Here is a 19,581-nt window from a genome sequence, read left to right on the forward strand (position 1 = left end):
AGCGAACCACTGATCTCGGCCTTCTTGCAGTTTGGATTCAGTTGACAGTTTTGAGAAGGAAGACAATTCAACAGGAAACCCTCTGAAAGAAAACAGATTGGGGTGCTGAGGGCAGTGGATCAGAGGCTAGCTGGAAGTGAAGCTCCTGCTGTCTGTGTTTTCAGTTTGTGTTATTGAGCACACGCTCTTTTATTTTATGAAATGAACATTAACATGGACATTTTTGCTGTGCTACATTTCTCTTAATCCCTTTCTTCTACTTCTTTTTATGTGTCTGCTCTGCTGTAGAGAAGTGGGATGAGCTTGTTGCATCTGTAGGCTTTATGATAAGTTTATGATAAGAAGGAACTACAGCCGAGTCAGTTTAGAGGGAGTAAGATTCATACTCCAAATGTCTCGAGGCTTCGTTGTATTCTGGTCCTTTAATTCCTCTGTCAGTGGATCATTTGATATCTGAACAGCTCTGTGGTGGATCTCTCCCTCTGTGTGAACGTTGCACTGTGCTGGAAACATGTTGAGTCGATGCCATGTTGCCCACATGTGGCCAGTTTCTGTTGGTGTTGACGTTCAGATCATTCACCATGAAATATTGTCTTTTAGGTAGATGGTTTAAAGCCTTCCAGACTTCTATCAGCTTGTTTGAATACTCGTCTGTCTCACACCTGCCAAGAGTGTTTTCATCAGGCAGCATGCAGGCTTCATATCTGTGATGCAGTGAGGTTGTTTCAGGATTATAAACCCACGGGGGTCGTCACATCTGTTCCTCACTCCCCCATCATTCCCCAGCTCTCTGTGCCCCTCCGTCAACCAGTGAGTGAGTCACAAACACACATTAGTCAAATGTCTAAAGGTCAGTTTCTTATTTCACGACATATATTACTGAGCTTTCTTACTCACGTGTAAGCATTCAAGTGATCTTGGTCTTAACCCCCAACCTCCTGAAAGATAAGCAAGGACCTTTTTGTGTCACGTTTTCAAAGTTCCAGCTTCGTATGTTGCTCGTCTTCATCAGATGAGATGAACATGATTATTATATGAGAAAGAAGCTCTGTATGAGTAGACAAGAGGAGTGTGTAGAATGTCTCAAATATAGTTTTAGTGGGTCAGCACAGATTAATGGAATAATGATATAATCATTACTTCTGTATAATCACAACTACTTTCTCCTTCAAAATATCAGTGGGGCTGCAAAAAAGGAGAACGTCTCATTTCCCTAATTGAGACCCATGTGGACTCTCATTCAATATCCACAAGTTTTCAACACAGTTCTGGGCCTTAAATTCAACATTTTCAAACCATTTCTTTCTTCGGCTGTTTGACACCATACAGAGCTGCCTAGTGTTGCTGTTTAATAAAAGATGAGAAGAATCAAAGGTTTGCTGCTCATAAAGTGCCATACACACTAACTGGCACTGTTGGATGTTTTGGTTAAAAGCAGGCTCCAAACATCTTTTCTCCATGTGCACAATGTGTATTCTTCTTGTGACAGACTGTTTAAATAATTCACAGCCACTAGATTTGTGTCAAACGTCCTCTTCAATTTGGGTTTTGGTGGAACTCTGGAGGAGCAATGAAATATTGAAACAAACTTCTGAAGTCGGACCCTAAAATGAATCATCCTGTCAGGGAAAATGACTTATTCAAGTGCCACACACACACACACACACACACACACACACACACACACACACACACACACACACACACACACACACACACACACACACGACACATCCGTTACATCGTTCTCTAGTGTTTTCTCTCTCTCACAAACATTCATTCGCAAACACACACATAAAGGCCACAGGCTAAGTGGTGTGTCTGGCTTAACAGATGTGAGTCGTTTGTCAGACTATTGACCCAATCCGCCGGATAAACTAAATGCCAATACGAGCCAGACAGAGCGATGCTAATCCCTGTGTGTTCAGTGTGTGTGTGTGTGTGTGTCTTCTCTGGAGTCCTCTCAGCTGTGCGACAGTCTTGCTGGAAGTACAGTCGGAGGAGAAAATAAATAATTTCTCAAGTAAACCAACCATTCTAAAAGTTTGTGGAAGAGGGAACCTGTTGGGAAGGAGGCAGTTGTAGAGTGTATTTATAGATATGCTTTGTGTTATGAGAAGAGAAAGCAGATCTTTGCAGCGTGGTCCACATCTATAATGTGTCTGATAATAGATCAACTTAATCTGGAAGATGCAACCACACAGAACAGTTTCATCAGTATTGACTCTTCAGCTCTTCTCACGCAGTGTGAACTACATCTCTGAGCTTGAAAGCCTCTGATTGCTCACTGGCATCAGGTAATCCATCTCTGATGGGATATCAGGTACTGTAAACAGACCTGGATCTCATCTTTCATCTCCTGTTGTTTGCAGTGTGAACAGAGACCTTTATGTATTTCTCAGTAGAGACTTCATGCAGTGATTTAAGAGGGACGGTGTCAGCCAACACCGTTTTGATGTATTGCTGCGTACAGTAAAGCAGTCGTTCTCCTGCAGCGGACGGTCGCTCTGCGACGTGTCGAGATAGAATCGCACATGTGTGAAGTGGAACATTTTTTGAATGCCGTAGCCGTCCCTCCAACCGTCGCTGCTTGACGTCTCCTCCACTGCTTCTCTTCGCGTTCCTACACTGGAGTGTTTTAACTCTACGGTGCAGAATGATGTGTGTGCAGAGTTTGTTACCTGTTTTCACTTTCATCTGCTCAAAGCGGGAAGTTTCTCTAGTTTCAAGGGGGGCGGGTCTACGAGCATGATCTTTGACGTCACAACTAGTTTGGATGCTGATCCTGGTTCAGTATTCAACTTCCATCAGTGTGACGTGGAAACGTGAAGCCTCCAGGACACAAACACTGAAAATAGACTTAACAGTGAACCAGGAGACATCGTGTGTCTCTGGAGTTTTAAATTAGGGATGAGGACCAGATGTACTTTTAAGGACTTTGATACATAATTGAACTTTTTCTGGAAAAATCATATCAGACACAAATTATTATTCACAGTATTTTATGTACATGTTAAACCATGTCTGGAGGGATCTTTAAAGTCTCTAAAGTTTTATGACAACCCTTTTCAGATGTCATGGCATTAGCCACAGTCTCTGATTAGGTACTTTAAGTATTTCCTTTTAAAGTCTTAAACTCAGCTGTGATAAATGTGATTTGCTCTATTAAATTGCGACCAGGTAGACGGTTATTTAATTTCTCTTCCAGCTAATTGCAGGTATAATTCTTCCCACTCTCTCTCAGTCTGTTTCAGATCTTTGTTAAAGTGTGAGGTTGAAATTAACTGAGCTACAGTTTGTTGTTAATCCAGTTACTAAAATGTCCCCAGAAAACCTGCTTTCATTAGAACCAGCAGTGCATTTATATGTGATGGTTTGGTTTCAGGCAATAAGATGGCACCACTATCAGGAACAATAAATCCCACTGATGAATCACCACCGCTGCATGTAGCTTAGCAGGTTGTGTACTTTAAAATGGGCCTGGAGTATTGTGCTTAAACATAATTCATCTTTCAGAAAGCACAGATCCTCTTAAATACGCAACAGCACACGTACTGATTTAATGGTATTCCTGAAGCAGGATGTAGAGATGACTCATTAATGTCTCGAACAGACAAGTACAAGAGGCGTGTCAGGTGAGTTTCCCTTTGTCTCAGTGTGACTGTGGTTACATCAATCTTACTCCATTTGCCTCCTCTCATGGACAAAGCTGTAATTCACATTGGTTTCCCGCGTTTGGTCCAAGCACAAGTCAAGAGAGCAAGACAGAGTGAGAACATGCAGGGTCTCTGACAGTCACATCAAACAAATGACAGGCTGACAAGGCCGCTGACGATGACGGAGCGACGCTGATGACAGCAAGTTACAAAGAACAAATGAGAGAGAGAGAGGTCCCGCGGTGAATGGCGTTCAGAATGGAGACCCAGAGCATGGCGGTGACGGAGAGAGAGAGTGACGGCGCTGACGGAGAGAGAGACGGCGTTAGTGACAGCGAGAGAGAGAGAGAGAGAGAGAGAGAGAGAGAGTGGCATTGACGATACAGAGACAGATGGTGACAGTGACAGAGAGATGATGGCAGACTCAGACAGATGCGAACAATCCCGTCGCCTTGAGGTGTGAGGTGTGTGTCCTCGCTGCTAAAGCACCAGACCGCGATCAGCAGCTCGAGCTGTGTGTGCGTGTGTGTGTGTTAAAGTTTTGATCCTCATGGTTTCAGCCCTGGTTGATTTGGGACTTCTCTTATTACTGGTAGCAACAGTTCTTGCGGTTTAATACAAGAAGCAGTTGGTGTTTCTGTTTACAGCGCAGATGAACTAGGTTTTATTAAAGCAGTGGAGCTGCCTGTTCATCTAACCGCTCACAGCTCCTGAGTCTTTAGTTACTCCACAAACCTCAAAACTCATCCACTGACAAAAACATTTTATAGGTGCACTTCTGATCAATGATCACGATCAGCTAACCTGAGCGACAGACACATTGTGCTTTCTGTGACTGCCTCACAATAAGAGCTACCCCTTGTTGTGCCAGATGGACACTTTAATGTGAGGCAGCAGCAGCAAATGTTGGGTTAGCATTAGCAGATAGTTTAAAACAGCTCTGGTATGGCTGTTGGAGAGAGAGCAGTGAACAGAGAGGCAGATATCAGTCAGATAAAATCACAAACAGTAATGCTGGATTAAATGCTGCATCATTTCCTGTGAATCCTTTGTGCATGAGGGCAGTTTGAATCCTGCGCTAAATGGCGGACCCCGCCTACAATAATGGAAAAAACATATAGAGAGGTGATTACAAAAGTATGAATGTTGCAGTAAAAATGCCAACCATAACTCCTAAATGGGGTCAAAATGTGGTATGAATTCATGAAAATCTTATGTCTTTTTATCTATAAAGTGGTACTCAACACTGGTAATGTGTGCATACCTTTTTATTTTTCTGCCTGTTCAGCAATTAGAGCAGCACATATAAAATCTTTCACAAACCAGCTCTTTTATGTTCTGTCAGTCGAGAAACATAAATATTCATTAACCATCAGCATTTTGCCTGCTGTTACATGCTTATCTATCTCTGTAACGATCATACATATTTGGACTTGTGTACATAAGCGTGTTTTAGCACATCAGTGCTGGACCTGACTCATTCTGCTTTTAGGAAAATAATTTTGGGCAGTGCCTTTTTCTTAGAAAATATATAATATAAACATACTAAATTGTGTCACGCCCGTGTACTGCTGGGCAAGATAACATAGCACTGTGCCAGAAGACGAAGTATAACACTTCAAATTGAGAAGCAGAGTGTCAGAGGAGTGAATGCCACGTTCTAAACATCAAACATTGATAATACCGGGGATTTGTCTGCATGTGTGAACTATTAGACTGACAGTTGCAATAACAGCCAAACAGTATAAATAGAAACAGTGACAGACAGAGTGCCATCAATGACAGAGAGAGGGACCGTCACGAGGCTGCAGGAGCGTGACCATGTCTTGGTCATAACGTTGTCTTTGTTTTCAAGGTTGATTCACCACAGACTGACTGAGAAAGTAACAGCAGAAATAGACTGCTGTGACCTCAGACACAAAGGCACTTAATGGAAACAGCCAGTTAAACAGACAAAGACAGAGCAGATGGAGAGTTTAGATCTTGTCCTGTCTTGCTGCTTGTTCTACATTCAGAACAGACTGCAGTCGTGGCCCCAGCTCACCTCTTCAGAGGCACCAACACTGACAAGTGAAAAGTGCTGCTTCGACTTTTATCTCTGACTTCCTGCTAAGCTATTTGCATTCATTTTTTTCTAATGCTATCAGAAAGTTAGGTTCCTGCAAACATTTCTTTAGAAGTAGTGGAATTTGCAGGTTAATGCTTTGTTGGGACAGTTGGGAAGCTTTAAAATTTAATTTCATTATTCAACTGTTGTTGCTTCATTTGAAATGTTGCTTAAGCAGTTTTAAAGCCACAAATCCAACACTGAGAGACATCAGGATGGTGACCTCTGACCTCTGTATATCTTTGAACTGTCCTGAATACACACTTGTGACATATTTACATTGTACTTGTTTGCATATTTACAGTTTATTATCTGTAGTTTTTGTACTTTATGTTTTAGGACACATTACATCTGACTTTGAGTACTTTGGCATGAAGGAATTGCATTGGCACGCTTCCCTTCTACATGACACCAGTATGGAGATGCTCTGACAAAATAGCATATTTTACTTCACATTACAAGCTTGGGTTCATATGTTTTCCCTGTTTGCAATATTTACAGCTACCAGTATCCAAAGCGTAGCATTAGTTTGGTGCATCACCACAGTAGGCAGCCATGGTAAAGAGTGTTTTGAGACGTACAAAGAAAGAAATAGCGATAGATAAAAGTCTTCACTGGTTTTTGGTTAAGGGTCCACCAGAAATGCATCTCACCCTTAGGGGAAATATCAATTTTTGACATTTTAGTCCTGCACAGGGAGACTTACAGCCTCTACAACACTAGACTAAGCTCTGAGGTCTGTTGTTTTCTGGGTGTGCTGGTCAGGTCATGAGGATTATTCACATCAGCAGTGCCCGGTACAGCAGGGACTGTGGCTGTGTTCAGTCAGGCTCTGATGCTAACGTCATGCTGCTGTCACGGGACGGGCCGACAGTGACGGTGGAAGCGATGAGAGCAGATGAGGGCACAGCTTTGGGTATTTATGTGGTTTGTGAACTCTGCCTACAAATGAAATGGCTTTTGAATTTTCTGAAATGTGAAAAATATCTAGACTCATCAATAATGAATCAGAATAGTTGCCACCCAACAATTCAGAAACCAAACTGTCACGCTGCAGCCATTTCTTTCTTCAGATTTCACGACAGTGGCTCAGATTGTCAGATTTTCACCTCCTCATCTTTTCTCCTCTCCCTCCTCCTCCACAGTGATCTGCAGCTTCCGGGGCTCAGTGGCTCAGGGTCTGGCTCTGGAGGTCGGAGAGACGGTCCAGATCCTGGAAAAATGTGAAGGTAAGATTTCGACCTGATGACTAACTTGATGAGATGCTGCGAGGGTGGATGTTTGATGCAGCAGTAATGTCCTTGATCATTCAACAACAGTACTAGAGCACCACTAAAGCACCAGTAATGGCTGTAAACATCCTCCAGGGTTAGAGATGCTGGTCTCCCTCCGAGTCATTTGCATACAAACAGTAAGAATGAAAATCAGGAGGGAAGTGATGTCGATGGGAAAATCTGGACTTTGAGGCCCTTTAAGGAGCCGTTGGTTAACGGTGGCGTTCTGCACAGATGAAGCATGTGTGTCATCACTTACCAACAAAACGAGGAGGAAGAAAAGTAGTTGAACTGCTCTGAAATGCTTTTATATGCACATTTTTCTTTTGATCCTTGTAGAAATTAAATTGTAACCTGTTGGCTGAGTGTCAGACTCAGCAGCTTTAAGAACTCTGCTCATGAGAACCTGTAATCAGGTTTTCAAACCACCATAGTGTGAATGTGAATTAACATTAATTAATGTCATAGAGCTGCTGTTGTGGTACTGCTGTAGGTATTCATTTAAACTTCTCTTCAGGGGGTTGTTTCAAGACTGCACTCTAACTGTTGTATTCACAGAACACATTGTTGGATGATGTTGGATTATTCATGAGCGCCACGTCTTTTTCTGGTCACACACACACACAGTCATGACACACATGAATCACACATGATAACTCAGGATGGTTGATTTGTGGAGGCTCTTTTGCCACCAACTCTTCTGAACGCCTGTAAATACTGCTGAGATGCTCCATGCAGCCTCATCTACAACGTCGTTAAACTGTAATGAATCAACGTCCGTTTCAGAAAGAAAAGCTTCCACGTTAATGCTCCTCTGGCTGCGTTGTCACAGATTCACCACAGTCGTAGTCATCCTCATTGCTGAATCCATAGTTCTCTGAAATAATGAGTGTAAACAGCCTGTGATAACCTAGTGCAGGCCTGGGGGAGAGCCCAGGTTATTGGTCGATGTTGCTTCCTACTTTGACTCGCAGAAATTAGCAGCTCGAGTCCGGATGTGTGTGAAGCCAGGAAGCGTTGTCCTTTGCAGATAATGAGTGAGTATGTGCTTCATTAGCCACAGCTGGGCAGGCCGCTCCCATCGATCCAGTGCCAGCTGCTGATTGGGTCTTTCTTTACTCATGAAGAAGAGCGAGAGGGGCGGAGACGGCGTGTTCAGTTGATGGAAAGAGAGAACGACATGGGTTTACTTCTTTCTTCTGGCCTCACCTCCTCCATCCTCTTCTCTTTCTCTCTCCGGTCATCTTTATTGTCCTGCCGCCTTCCTCTCTTTCTTTTCCTCTGCATTTTTCCTCTCTTATTGTCTGCTTGTATTCAGCCTTATATTCAACCCTTGAGCTAACTTCATGGCTTCAAATCAGCCTCTAATTTGCTCTTGTTATTAAATGCGACCCTTCTCGAGGAGGACAGGAGCTATTATCTGAGCCGTTGTGGCAAAAACTGGCATCACAGCTTCCTTTAACACACAGTGATTATCAGGGCAAGCCAGGGCTAACTGTTGTCCAAGATCCCCACGCCAATTTCAAGATTTCCCCAGCTTCTGTCATTATATAAATATGCAAATACGCTTTTAGAAAATACCCTCAAAACAATGGTTGGCCAGTGGTGCAAAACAGATATTTATGAGAGTGTTTGTTTGCATACTTAGAAGTTATTTATATTCAAACATGTTTTTAAGATGTGTCCTTTACAAAAAACTGCAATAATACTTAGAAATGTGGTCAGTGATTATGTTTTATGTCCTTTCTCTTTTTCTTTACTTTCATTTGTCTACACCTCTCATTTCTACTGCAGAGCTTTTATTTAGAAAGTACACCGACTGTCGACGATGCAGAGAAAATGTTCAGATGTATCTGTGGATTGGCTTTCCCTGCCCTCTTGCACTGTGGCTAACACTTGTCTGCCTGCACTAATGCCAAATTATCCCCCCCAGACAGAAACTCAGTGGCTATTATGACAGTTGATATGGAGATGTCAGCGACAGGAATGCAATCCCCAAATTCCGTCCTTAAAATACAGATTACAGTCATAACACTTGAGAAAGCATTAGACTTCGATGAAGGGCGTAGCTGCAGTTTGAAGTGTGAGATTTTGACGCTTAGTACCGTCAGCGTTACTGAAGGGCCCGCAGTCACAGCGAAGAGCAGCCTCTCGTTATTTTGGAGAGGCTTCTCAGCTGTTACAAATCTTTTATAGCAAGCTGCTGCTGTTGTTGGTGTCCATGAGAGAGATGGCTGCTGGTAAATAACACTGAAGAATTAAACAACTAGGCTGTGAGGAGATAACCCGACCTCAAATCATGATGTGGGTAACATGAGTCGCTTTGGTAGATGTAGAACTATAGTGTTTAATTTAGTTTGTTTTACAGGAAAGTATATTGTCTTCAAATCTATTTTCTGCTTGATAACACCGTGAGTCACACACCAGCGGTGGATTCAGACTGATTTTGAATTGAATGTGTTGCAGATTTAATATTGGGAGAACTCAAGCTAAAGGCGGCAAATTCTTTTATATGTGGCACCCATCATAAAAGATAAAAAAAAGATAAAAGAGGAACAGACAACTATAAATATATCTGACAGTTTATGTGCAAATGATGTTTCCATTGATCATCTTCATCTTTAAATGAATGTTGTGTAAATAACAGAATCAATCAGCATATCAGTCATCCCCTAATTTTAATAGTTGGGCCTCCACTGAACTGCTCCGTGACCATTTAGCCCTTTTCATATAGACCAAAAAAAGCACGAGTATAAGAAAAATGAAGTTACGACCCACCAGCATGTGTGGACCTACCTTGCATTCATGTTTTGGGATGTATCCTCATGGTTGAATGCACTTCCTGTAAGTCGCTTTGGATAAAAGTGTCAGCTAAATAAATGTAATGTAACAGGATGCTGCTTTTATCTTAAGAGCAGGAGAAGGAGACAATGTGCTTCAGTCCATTATTGTTAACTTTACTGCTGCTGTTTTGTGGGTGATGACTATAAATGTTGGCGATAGTTGTCTCCCCATCCATCGGTAATGAACTTGGCAGTAAAGGAGAGTGGATTGAGCTAACTTCAGTAATATTTTTTGCAAAGTTTCTCCTTAATTGCATCATATCTGCTAATTGTTTGACAGTGTGTTTGCAGCTTTACAGCAAAGAGATGAGACATGAGTAAGTGCCAGCGAGGGTTACTCATTTCTAGTCCCAGAAGGCAGAAGATGGGCAGTGACTGTGTTGTCCAGACATGAGTGCAGAGCTCATTGCACCACTCTGGAGCCAGAACAGAGAAGAGCCTTGACAGAGGTGGGCGAGCACAGGCAGAGGAGCAGGCAGAGGAGCAGGCAGAGGAGCAGGCAGAGGTGCAGTGGTCTGGATGGGATGTGACCATTGCTTCACTGCCCTGAAGACCAGCACCAGAGTTGGGTGGGAGCAGCAGCAGGAGTGGTGAGGAAAGTCCTGGTTGAATGTCAGGCGAGCAGCAGCAGGAGTAACTGCAGAGGTCTGATCGTAAGGAGAAAGGGAGGAGGACGTTGCGGTAGTTCAGGTTGGAGGTGATAAGTGCCTTGATGAGCACCTGAGCTCCCTGGTGAGGAAGGAGTGAATGCTCCTGGTGTTGTGAAGGAGAAATTGACGGAGCTACTGCCGCGATGTTTGCAGGAACGACAGGGTCACTCCCAGGTTTCCCTGCATCCCGGCTGACACCGCATGTTGGTGGACTCCTCCGTGACGAGACCCTTAACCTGGAGTTGTCTGGATTGATTGAGGTGGTGCCTTGACATCCACACAGATGTGTCAGGCAGACGAGCAGCGGACAGCGATGTGTGTCAGAGCTGTTTTATATCCAGAAGTAGCTGAAAGGTGGAAGGATGGAACAGTGGCTGGTTGTTCGGCAGCGTGAATGATTCTCAAGTTTTCTCTATTTGTTGTTATGACAACCAATGAAGTACCCATGGTGCGTTATCAGTCTTTTCCCTGGCCTGATCATGCATGTTCCCAGTGAGTAGTGTGTTGAATCAGCTGCAGTTCACATCTGCAGTTAGTGAGTCACTGTAATTACAATCAAAAACACCCTCTTGGGTACTATTACTGCATCGATAAACAATTCCTTTCTTCTTAAGCTCTCTGAAAGTTTGCTCTACAGGGACACGAAGCATAATTCAAGACTCGTATTTGCCTGATTTGATAGCTTGATGGAAACCTGCGTTTGTTGTAGAATGCTGTATGCTTCATAATGAGTTCAGTCCTCACCTGCTTTAACTCAACAGAAGGGGCTCCTTGAGTTCTCCCACTTACAGATGATTTACAGTGATTATTAGTTTGAATTATTTTGATAACGGAGCTAAATGATTATTCTAATCACAGCTTAGTGAGCCGTTTGGATATGGGAGGCGAGATGATTACTCTTCTTCATACGTGCACACAAACACCTGCTCTGTCGTCTCTGCTGTCATGGATAAAACATAATCATATACACAACCACACGTACAGATTCATGTTTCTTCTCCAACTTTCTGTCCTCTTGTGTTTCTCTCATCTCATACTGATGCAGAAAACTCACTCAGCTGCAGACACACACACACACACACACACACACATCCTCATTTCAACCCGTACAAATATGCCTAGACACTGCTGGTCCCGCCCCAGGCTGATTTCCATATAGATGAGAGGCTCGGGAGTAAACACAGCCATCTTAACGAGGGAGATAAATGAATCTTGATTGGTTATTAATTAACTGGCCAATTAAGCCTCCATCTTCATATTCATATCAGATTATGTAGAACTGCTGAAGAATGGAACAGGATTTTGCAGGAAGATAAGATGAAAGTTAGTATGAGGCATCCTGGCTGAAGCAGTGTTAGTGCTGGTATCACTGGAGCGTTTTTCTAAATGTTTAATCAGAAACAGGTAATGATCGGTTCTCAAGGACATCACTGTGTTTCAGGGTGCCATTATTATTTTTTACACTCTTTTAAGACATTTCTTTACAGAACTGTCTTAAACTGTGTCTTATGGAGCACAAGAAGTACACTGTGAAAACTCAGATAATGTCAGAATGCTGTCAACTCTGATAAAAGTAGAATAACTTGTCTTTCCAGCCGTGTACCCTGTGGTAGTTTAAGAAGGTCAAAGTAATAATATGCATCATTTTGACATAAATAAATGTCTCTTTTGCTTCTGTCACTGACAGACAGTGGTCATCCAAGCTTTACATTTCCATGAGCCGGAGACATAATCATTTTTATTTCCACTTGGATGGAGACAAATGATGTCCCCGCGGACCGAGAGGATTTGTGGGTGCTTCCCTGTATGCATTCAGTCCCTCGATACACGTCATTTTCAGCTGTCAAGTTTTTACTTCAAGTTGAGTCAACTTTAATGACAGCTTTCTGCTCCGCAGAGACATCTGATGAGTGTCCGTCCATGTGGAAAGAACTGTTGTGCTCTCTGAGACTTGTTGGAGAAGGGGGATCGTCACTGGCCCACACACACACAGAATAGTCCAGTACTGCAGGTCACACAAGGTTACGGGTAGCAGCTCCTTACAGCTCCAAAATTTCCCAGACTTTTTTCAGTATCAAAGTAGTCCAATGATGGTTGTACGTCCATTCATACACTGCAAACAGTAACTGCTAATAGCTAATTCAGCATACTTTCAATGATGCCAAAATATAAGCAGATATAGATTAAATGACAGGTTGGTTTTCTTTAGCTCACACAACCTTCACCTTCAAACCAAATCTAATCCTGAGCCCTTTGAAGAAGTTAATCTGTAGATTCAAGCATACAGTCGACCTCTGCTTTAAGAAAACTCTGTTTCTTTGTTTGGAAAGTAAACTGGAAAACTGGAAAAGAAGCAGATGTAACTTTAAATATTAACCAGTCACAGACTGGAGCTGTCTGACTTTGTTATTAATCCTTATTAACTATCGTACATTGCTCATATAGTAGACCCAGTAATCAGTTGCCAGTCAAATAATGCAAATTGTGCAGAAATCTGTAACCTTTTGTTTATTAGGTTATTGCTTTGAAAAGACAAAACTAGTTCTGGCTTTGATTTCTGAAGCAAGTATTTTTGGTACTGCAGCACTGAACTACAGTAGTAACACTGCAAAAAAAAATCAGTTATCAAAAACAAAAAAGCTTTAAAATGGGGGAAAAATAACTTTAAATAAGCAAAATTATCTGGCAACAGAAGAGGAAAATTTCATTTACCAAGGTTTGTAAAACAAACAAAGATATCTAGTCTGAGAGCTCAGTTATCTAAATCTGGGTTGTTCATCCAGAGTAAAACATGTTTGTCTGCATACAAAGAAATTCTGCAGATGGACTTAGTGATGAAATAGTTTTATAATTCTGGAAATTCTAGTTTCGAGCGTTAAAGCTGTAAGTAAGAAGTTATATTATTAAGATAATTATAGACTTAAAAGCTTGAAAGAAGTGAAAAGGCTCTAACATAAAAGCTGCCTGGTGAAAAGATGAGTCTTGTCTTGTCATATATTGCCTTTAGATTTCATCTTACTTACATTCACTTTTTGCAGTGGATACCAGCATTTCTGCATGTTTTAGTCCCAAATCCGGAATGCTGTACAGTATTACAGACCAGGTTCCAGTGCACGGTGGACTTTCAGGGTGTTTTTTTGTTTTTTTTCATACTTCGTGAGGCAGTCATTGCTTCCATGGACCTCTCTTTTCTTTCTTTATTTCTTTTGGCGAGCTTCTTGTTGAAAAATGTTTAAATGTTGAAGCCGAAGTCGCCTTGCACATTCAGTCAGACTGCTGACTCATAACCGTTTTTGTCTCCTCACTGAATCTCTGTTTGCTCGACTGTCTTAGTCACTCGTGTTTGTGTTTGCTTTCAGGATGGTACCGAGGATTCTCGACGAGGAAGCCAAATGTCAAGGTAAGAGAGACTGACAGCTTCTGCTCTTCAGCTTTTCTCTCTTCACTCTTTCACTATTAACTTTTTATTTCTCTGAAACTCTTGTTTTCTCCTTTCCCTCTTTTTCTTCCCACATCTTTGATTCTCTTTCTTCCCAATCTTTCTCAGCTGTGGCGATGTTGAGAAATGGGTTATTAATACAGCCAACGTCTCTGACTGCATTCTCAATGTGAAGGAGACTTGTGTAAATAATCTGTCCAGCTAGTTCCTACTTTGTTTTGTCTTAATCTCGTATCTTTGCTCTCATGTCCGGCAGAATTTCAGCTTCACGCAGTGGTAGACGATGATGGACACTGTTTAATGCTTGAATTTTATGCTGCAGAAACAAAGAGTGTGAAGTGTCTCTCAACCATTGAAGCACATAATAGTTAGCTTCTTGTAAACAGAGCAATATATGATTCCCAGCAAAAAATCAAGCACTGAATCAAGAAGCATAAGCACTAAATAAACATTCCTGTGATCAAATAGTGTAATCCTGCTAAAAACACTTTGCGTCTCCGAAGGCTGCGTGTAGGAGTCATGACTTCAGTGCTTCTCACTTTCTGCCTGTAGTGCAGAAATTGCAGAAACAACACAAATGCTTGAATTTAGCTGAGATGTTGCTTTGCATGCTAACGATAATTAGCTACTGAATCTAGACTCTAATCTAGATTCCCACGAGCCATTAACTTGAAATGTAAACTTGGACCCCCCGCATTGTGGTAATTTATTTCTTCATTAACGCATTTTTGCAATGTTAAATCTGTGACATAGACTGAATATTTGCTTCAGCAGAGGAAACACTGGGCCGTACTTGACATTCAGATTGGCTGCTCGTGCTTTTCAGGGGGAACATTTCACGCCTTTAAACAGTCGAGACATGTCAGGAGGGGGGAGAGATGTGGAGGGACAACAAAGGTGCTGGCTGATTGTGAAGTGGGGGCATTGCAGGTTGGCTGAAAGGGCGCCAACACAACTGTTAACACTATTATAAGTTATGGATAATCTTACTCATCGTATTGAAGTGCTGTAAAAACACAGGTGTGTTGCATCAGTGAATGTTAGTCCATACTGTGCACCACAGTGTGTGATGGTCCAACATAATTCTAGCTCTCAGTTGATTGTAAGCATGTTTTTATCGTTAGCAAGACTTTCTGCATCTGATTCACAGCAGTGACGGCAGTAACCTGGTCTGTGGTTTGATGAACCCAGCACAGCAGCACATGGTCTGATCTTTGAATGCAAAGCAGCCTGGGGGCTGTCGGGGGTTTGTATCTTACTTAGATGCTCTGTACATCACACTAACTATGATAGCAATGTGACATGATGGTAACTACAGAGAAGCAGTTCTGTTTGTTGCAAACGTGCCCTGTAGCTGCAGCTGATGATATCACACTGTTGTCAGATGAAACCCACATATCGTGAAAAAGTCTTTCAGGAAGGAAGAAAGAATACTAAAGTCTAAAACCCTGACAAGTGTTCTGGAAACTAAACAATAGGTTTTTGAGGAGTTTTTTTTTTTTGACATAATCATTTTAAAAACACCCTCAAACATAAATGTGTCCTCTTTTAAGGATGAAAAACAAATACTCACAAATGGGTTTGTCGTCCACAAACTCTGCAAAGCATAAATCACTCCATCAAGGCCATGACAACATACTGCACTGTACAGTGAATTTTAGGCACATAAGTGCTCCTCAGATTGTCCAACAGCATCTGTTTGGCACTGTGACTGTCTGAAAGTGTGCAATATTTACTCAACAGCTACGAACACTGTTATGTTGTGGTCGGACGACACATCGAACAAACTACCTGCAGCTCTTTTTGAGCATCGTCACACCTGTAGAGTAACATGCTGGTATTAAAAATGATGCCTCTTATTATAGCTCTCAGATAAACAACTTCATTGCAGTCTGTAAAATTCCATCAGCACTTCCTGCAGCTCCTCGAAGCCTCATATTCAAATATATCCAGGTTGATGCTTTTACCCTAATTGGCTCTCAGTTCTGCCTGTGTGTAGGATATTGCACAGGTAATCTCACTGGGAAATGAACCCAAAGCCCTTCCAGGTTCATGCATCATGTCCACAGGTTGAGGATAACCATCATATATATACAGTCGAATGTGTAGCATGTGTCCTGTATAACAGATTGGTAGTTCATCATAAGCAGGGGCTGGAAAATGGATTAGAAGATGTCAGTTTCATAAAAAATTCACCTTTTCACAGGATGAAATTGAGTGTGATTGGATAAAAAAGGAGACTTTAAAAAGTATTTGTCAAAATTTCTTCATGTTCACTTTATATTTTGTGCTGTTTAGAAGCAAAGACGAAGCCCAGAAGTTTCAGAAGAGTAACAGTTTCAGTAAGAGTGTGTGACTTGCAGTCCTGCAGTGGATTATATCTGCTGAATGCAGCACAGTGCGATTAGGTAATCAACAGTCTCTTAACTAATTTTATTACAGCAGCCGGATGTGACTCACACTAACAGCTTTACATCCATCTCTCTGTTTTAAACACCATGTCTGGATCATGAGATAACAGCCTTCTAGGTTTTCAGTCTTAAAGAAAAGATCCTCTTCTTTTGTAAGAGACTTCACCGTCCAGCTTTACTGTATCTACACAGCAGTGTTTCCTCTGGCTGTCCCTGCTGGGTGTTCTGTGCTGTGGATAGGAGAGGAATTACCATTAGAGTGGTCATCTGCTCTGTTTTTTTATTTCTTCTTAGAAATCAGCAGTCAGAGAAGGTGAGAGGTGAGAAATTAAATCAGGAACACCCAAAACACGGACAACAAACCAACAATGCTGATTTGAAGTGACAGTTAATTTTCTGGTGGAGTCTTTTGATGTGGAGCTGGTAGGCTGTCATGCAGAAACTCACACTGTTATTACCTGCTACTATAGCGAGAGGTGAGCGTGTGGTGTTCCTGCAGCACATGAACATCAGCTCTGATGGCGGCTGCAGCGCCTCCAGCCTGTTTGCATTCACAGCTCATGTTTCAGCATCCAGAAACGGTCCGACTTCGCAGTTCTGCCGTGTTGTTGTGCATCAGTGCGATTGGTCCATTTCATCTGGCTGCTCTCGCCAACAGCTGTGTGTCCCACAAGGATATTTTACAGCCTCCTAATTGAAATTCCAAAAGTTTCTTATGAAAGGACATATGTACAATATTGTTACCAAACTATAAAAGAGAACTGCATCCATATAGCCTCCCTCTGAGACTGGCTGTGTGGTGCTACTGTCTGATATATGAACACACTCGTATTTCCATGTCACACAGTTCCAGGATGCTGCTGAGCCTCTGATAAATGAGAAGGACTCCTAGAGGTCATGGGCTCAGCCGTTAGAACCACTGAATTAGGCTTTAAACAGATAAAGTTTGGGTGAGGAGTTCAGGGATAGAGTTTGTTTAGACATTGTAATGTCAAGTATGTAATGTATGTAGCACGTGAAAACATTTCTTGGACGACGTGTTAGTAAGCTCAAAATAAGAGTAAAATGTGAAACGCAGAGTGAGTCTTTAAAAAGCTGTCAGATAGGTACACAGAAAGGTTGAGCTCACTTACAAGTGAAAATCAGCTCTCACTGAGAGCTTCCAAGGCTGCACCTCCAGAAAAAACCTTGACTTATAGTGGACTAATATAACAGCTTGGCTGTGGGCGGCACACTGCCACTCATTTCTGTAGGTTACAGGAAGGGCAATGGGATGCAGCACAGCAGGGATAATAAGAAAGAAAAAGTTGAGGCTCAGGTTTCCTCATGCAAATCAAATATCAGGGATCTTGAGAGCACTGCAGAAGAGATCAGTGTTTAACAAAGAGAGCTCAGCTACCCCACCTGCATATATACTGCATGTCTCCTTCACTTTTCTTACCACTGAAGCACACAAGAGGAAACAGAACCAAATAGTAAAAGTGTGAATCTCAACTTTCATCACAATAAGATTCTTTGGACAGCGATACAGTATGTGATGACATCACAATGTCTGCCACGATACGGCTTCAGGCCGATTCAGTTCAGGGGCCTGCAGTCGATATGACATGATGTTATTTACATCAACAGCCAAGTCAACTTTAACTGGCTCCACTAACACACGTAAAACAGAAGAAGAACAAGAATATTCGATCAAAGAATAAATTGGGCTCAATAATACCTGTAAAGGTTCACAAACAAAGCAATTGTTTTGCATTTTGCAATGATAAATTAGCCTAGTATTAGCTAGTGGGCTTTTCCTCTACTCATCACAAATGCATATATTATTTAACGTTATTCTTTATCTAACTCACCGCTGGTTTAAATCATTGATCTCCCGACAGAATACGATGGTTGGATTTCAGCCTGTGTTGAATCAGAACAGTTAATATTGGTATAGTGAGAGCAACACGTCAGTACTGCAGAGCGAGAAGCTCGAAGATTTAAAATCATGAAGTATCGAGTAATGTAGCGACCTCAGGAACCAGGATGTCGCTTAGAGGATGAGATAATGGGCCTATAGTCTATTTGTCTGACGCGCTTCTCCAATGATCTGCTGACACAGAAACGTGCATGGTGCGGTCAACAAAAAATACGGCGACCCACTCAAACCTCTTCCCTGGTGAACACAGGTGAACAGGTGCTTAAATCAACTAAGTGACACCCCCCATATTCCCGTGACCCAGATTCCGCAAATCACTGCCACCAATCACAACAAAAAAAATACCAGAACCAATCAAGAGCATAATCAAACCTTTACCTCGCCTTCATGGCTCCTACAAGTAAACTTTAAACTGAAACATGCTTAATAACAGCTGTTGTAGTTTCTTTCTTCATGACAACAACACAGTTTAGGAAAGTGTGTTTATAACGTAGGAGCTCGTCTGTCCGCTGATCGAACACCAGACAGTTAATTTGTGTTACGGAGGAGGAATTTAGAGGAAGGTTTGTTTGTTATTGTTGAATGTTCAGTAGGAAGCATACTGGCCTGTGTGTGTGTGTGTGTGTGTGTGTGTGTGTGTGTGTTTGTGTTTAGTACAGTATAAAGAGAGACAGGTGGAGATGTGTGTCATTGTGTCATGTATGCAAACAAGCAGCACAGCTTGTATGATTATGCCCACTTGCAGGCTCCAGTATGGATTTGTATCCCTGCATACCTTGCTGTGTTGTGTGTTTGTGTGTGTAAATGTGAATGTGTGCGCTCTCTCTTCCTCTCCCAGCAGCGAGGCATCAGCCCAATCCCGTTAGTTCCGCCCTAATCACCTGGTTTCTCTACAATAGGCTCGCTGATCGAAACGAATCGCTGTGTCTCCCTGAGGAAACGCCTTCCCGCTCTGACTCGTCTCTAATGCAGCAGCGCTATAGACAACTTCGCACTTTGAGCTTCATCATGATTCAGATTACGTGGACCATCAGGGCCACAGAGAGGGCAGCTCACAGTCAGAGGGAGCAGTGTTTCCCGAAGCTTCGATCAGAGTCAGGAATCAGTCCAGTACAGCATTAAATACAGCTTCATGACCACAGAGATACATGAAGACATCTGACACAGCTGAAAGTGCTCGAAGCTTCAGATAGGATTTATGATAGAGGAATATTCTGTTAGACTGCTTTTGATTATACTGCACTGTATTAGCACATACAGCTGTATAAAATAAAAAAGAG

The 19,581-nt window shown here is 42.1% G+C and overlaps 1 protein-coding gene across 1 annotated transcript in view; it reads left to right on the forward strand.

Annotated features, from left to right (window-relative positions):
* Nucleotides 1–6,531: 6,531 nt before the first annotated feature.
* LOC121611979 (dedicator of cytokinesis protein 3-like) overlaps nt 6,532–19,581 on the forward strand; it is a 97,132-nt gene continuing 84,082 nt past the window's right edge. Inside the window, exons 1-3 of the mRNA XM_041944727.1 lie at nt 6,532–6,679; nt 6,909–6,992; nt 13,890–13,930. Coding sequence (XP_041800661.1) covers nt 6,532–6,679; nt 6,909–6,992; nt 13,890–13,930 — 273 coding nt within the window. The remainder of the gene's footprint in view (nt 6,680–6,908; nt 6,993–13,889; nt 13,931–19,581) is intronic.

The sequence above is a fragment of the Chelmon rostratus genome, chromosome 2, assembly GCF_017976325.1.
Source record: "Chelmon rostratus isolate fCheRos1 chromosome 2, fCheRos1.pri, whole genome shotgun sequence".
Taxonomy (NCBI): domain Eukaryota; kingdom Metazoa; phylum Chordata; class Actinopteri; order Chaetodontiformes; family Chaetodontidae; genus Chelmon; species Chelmon rostratus.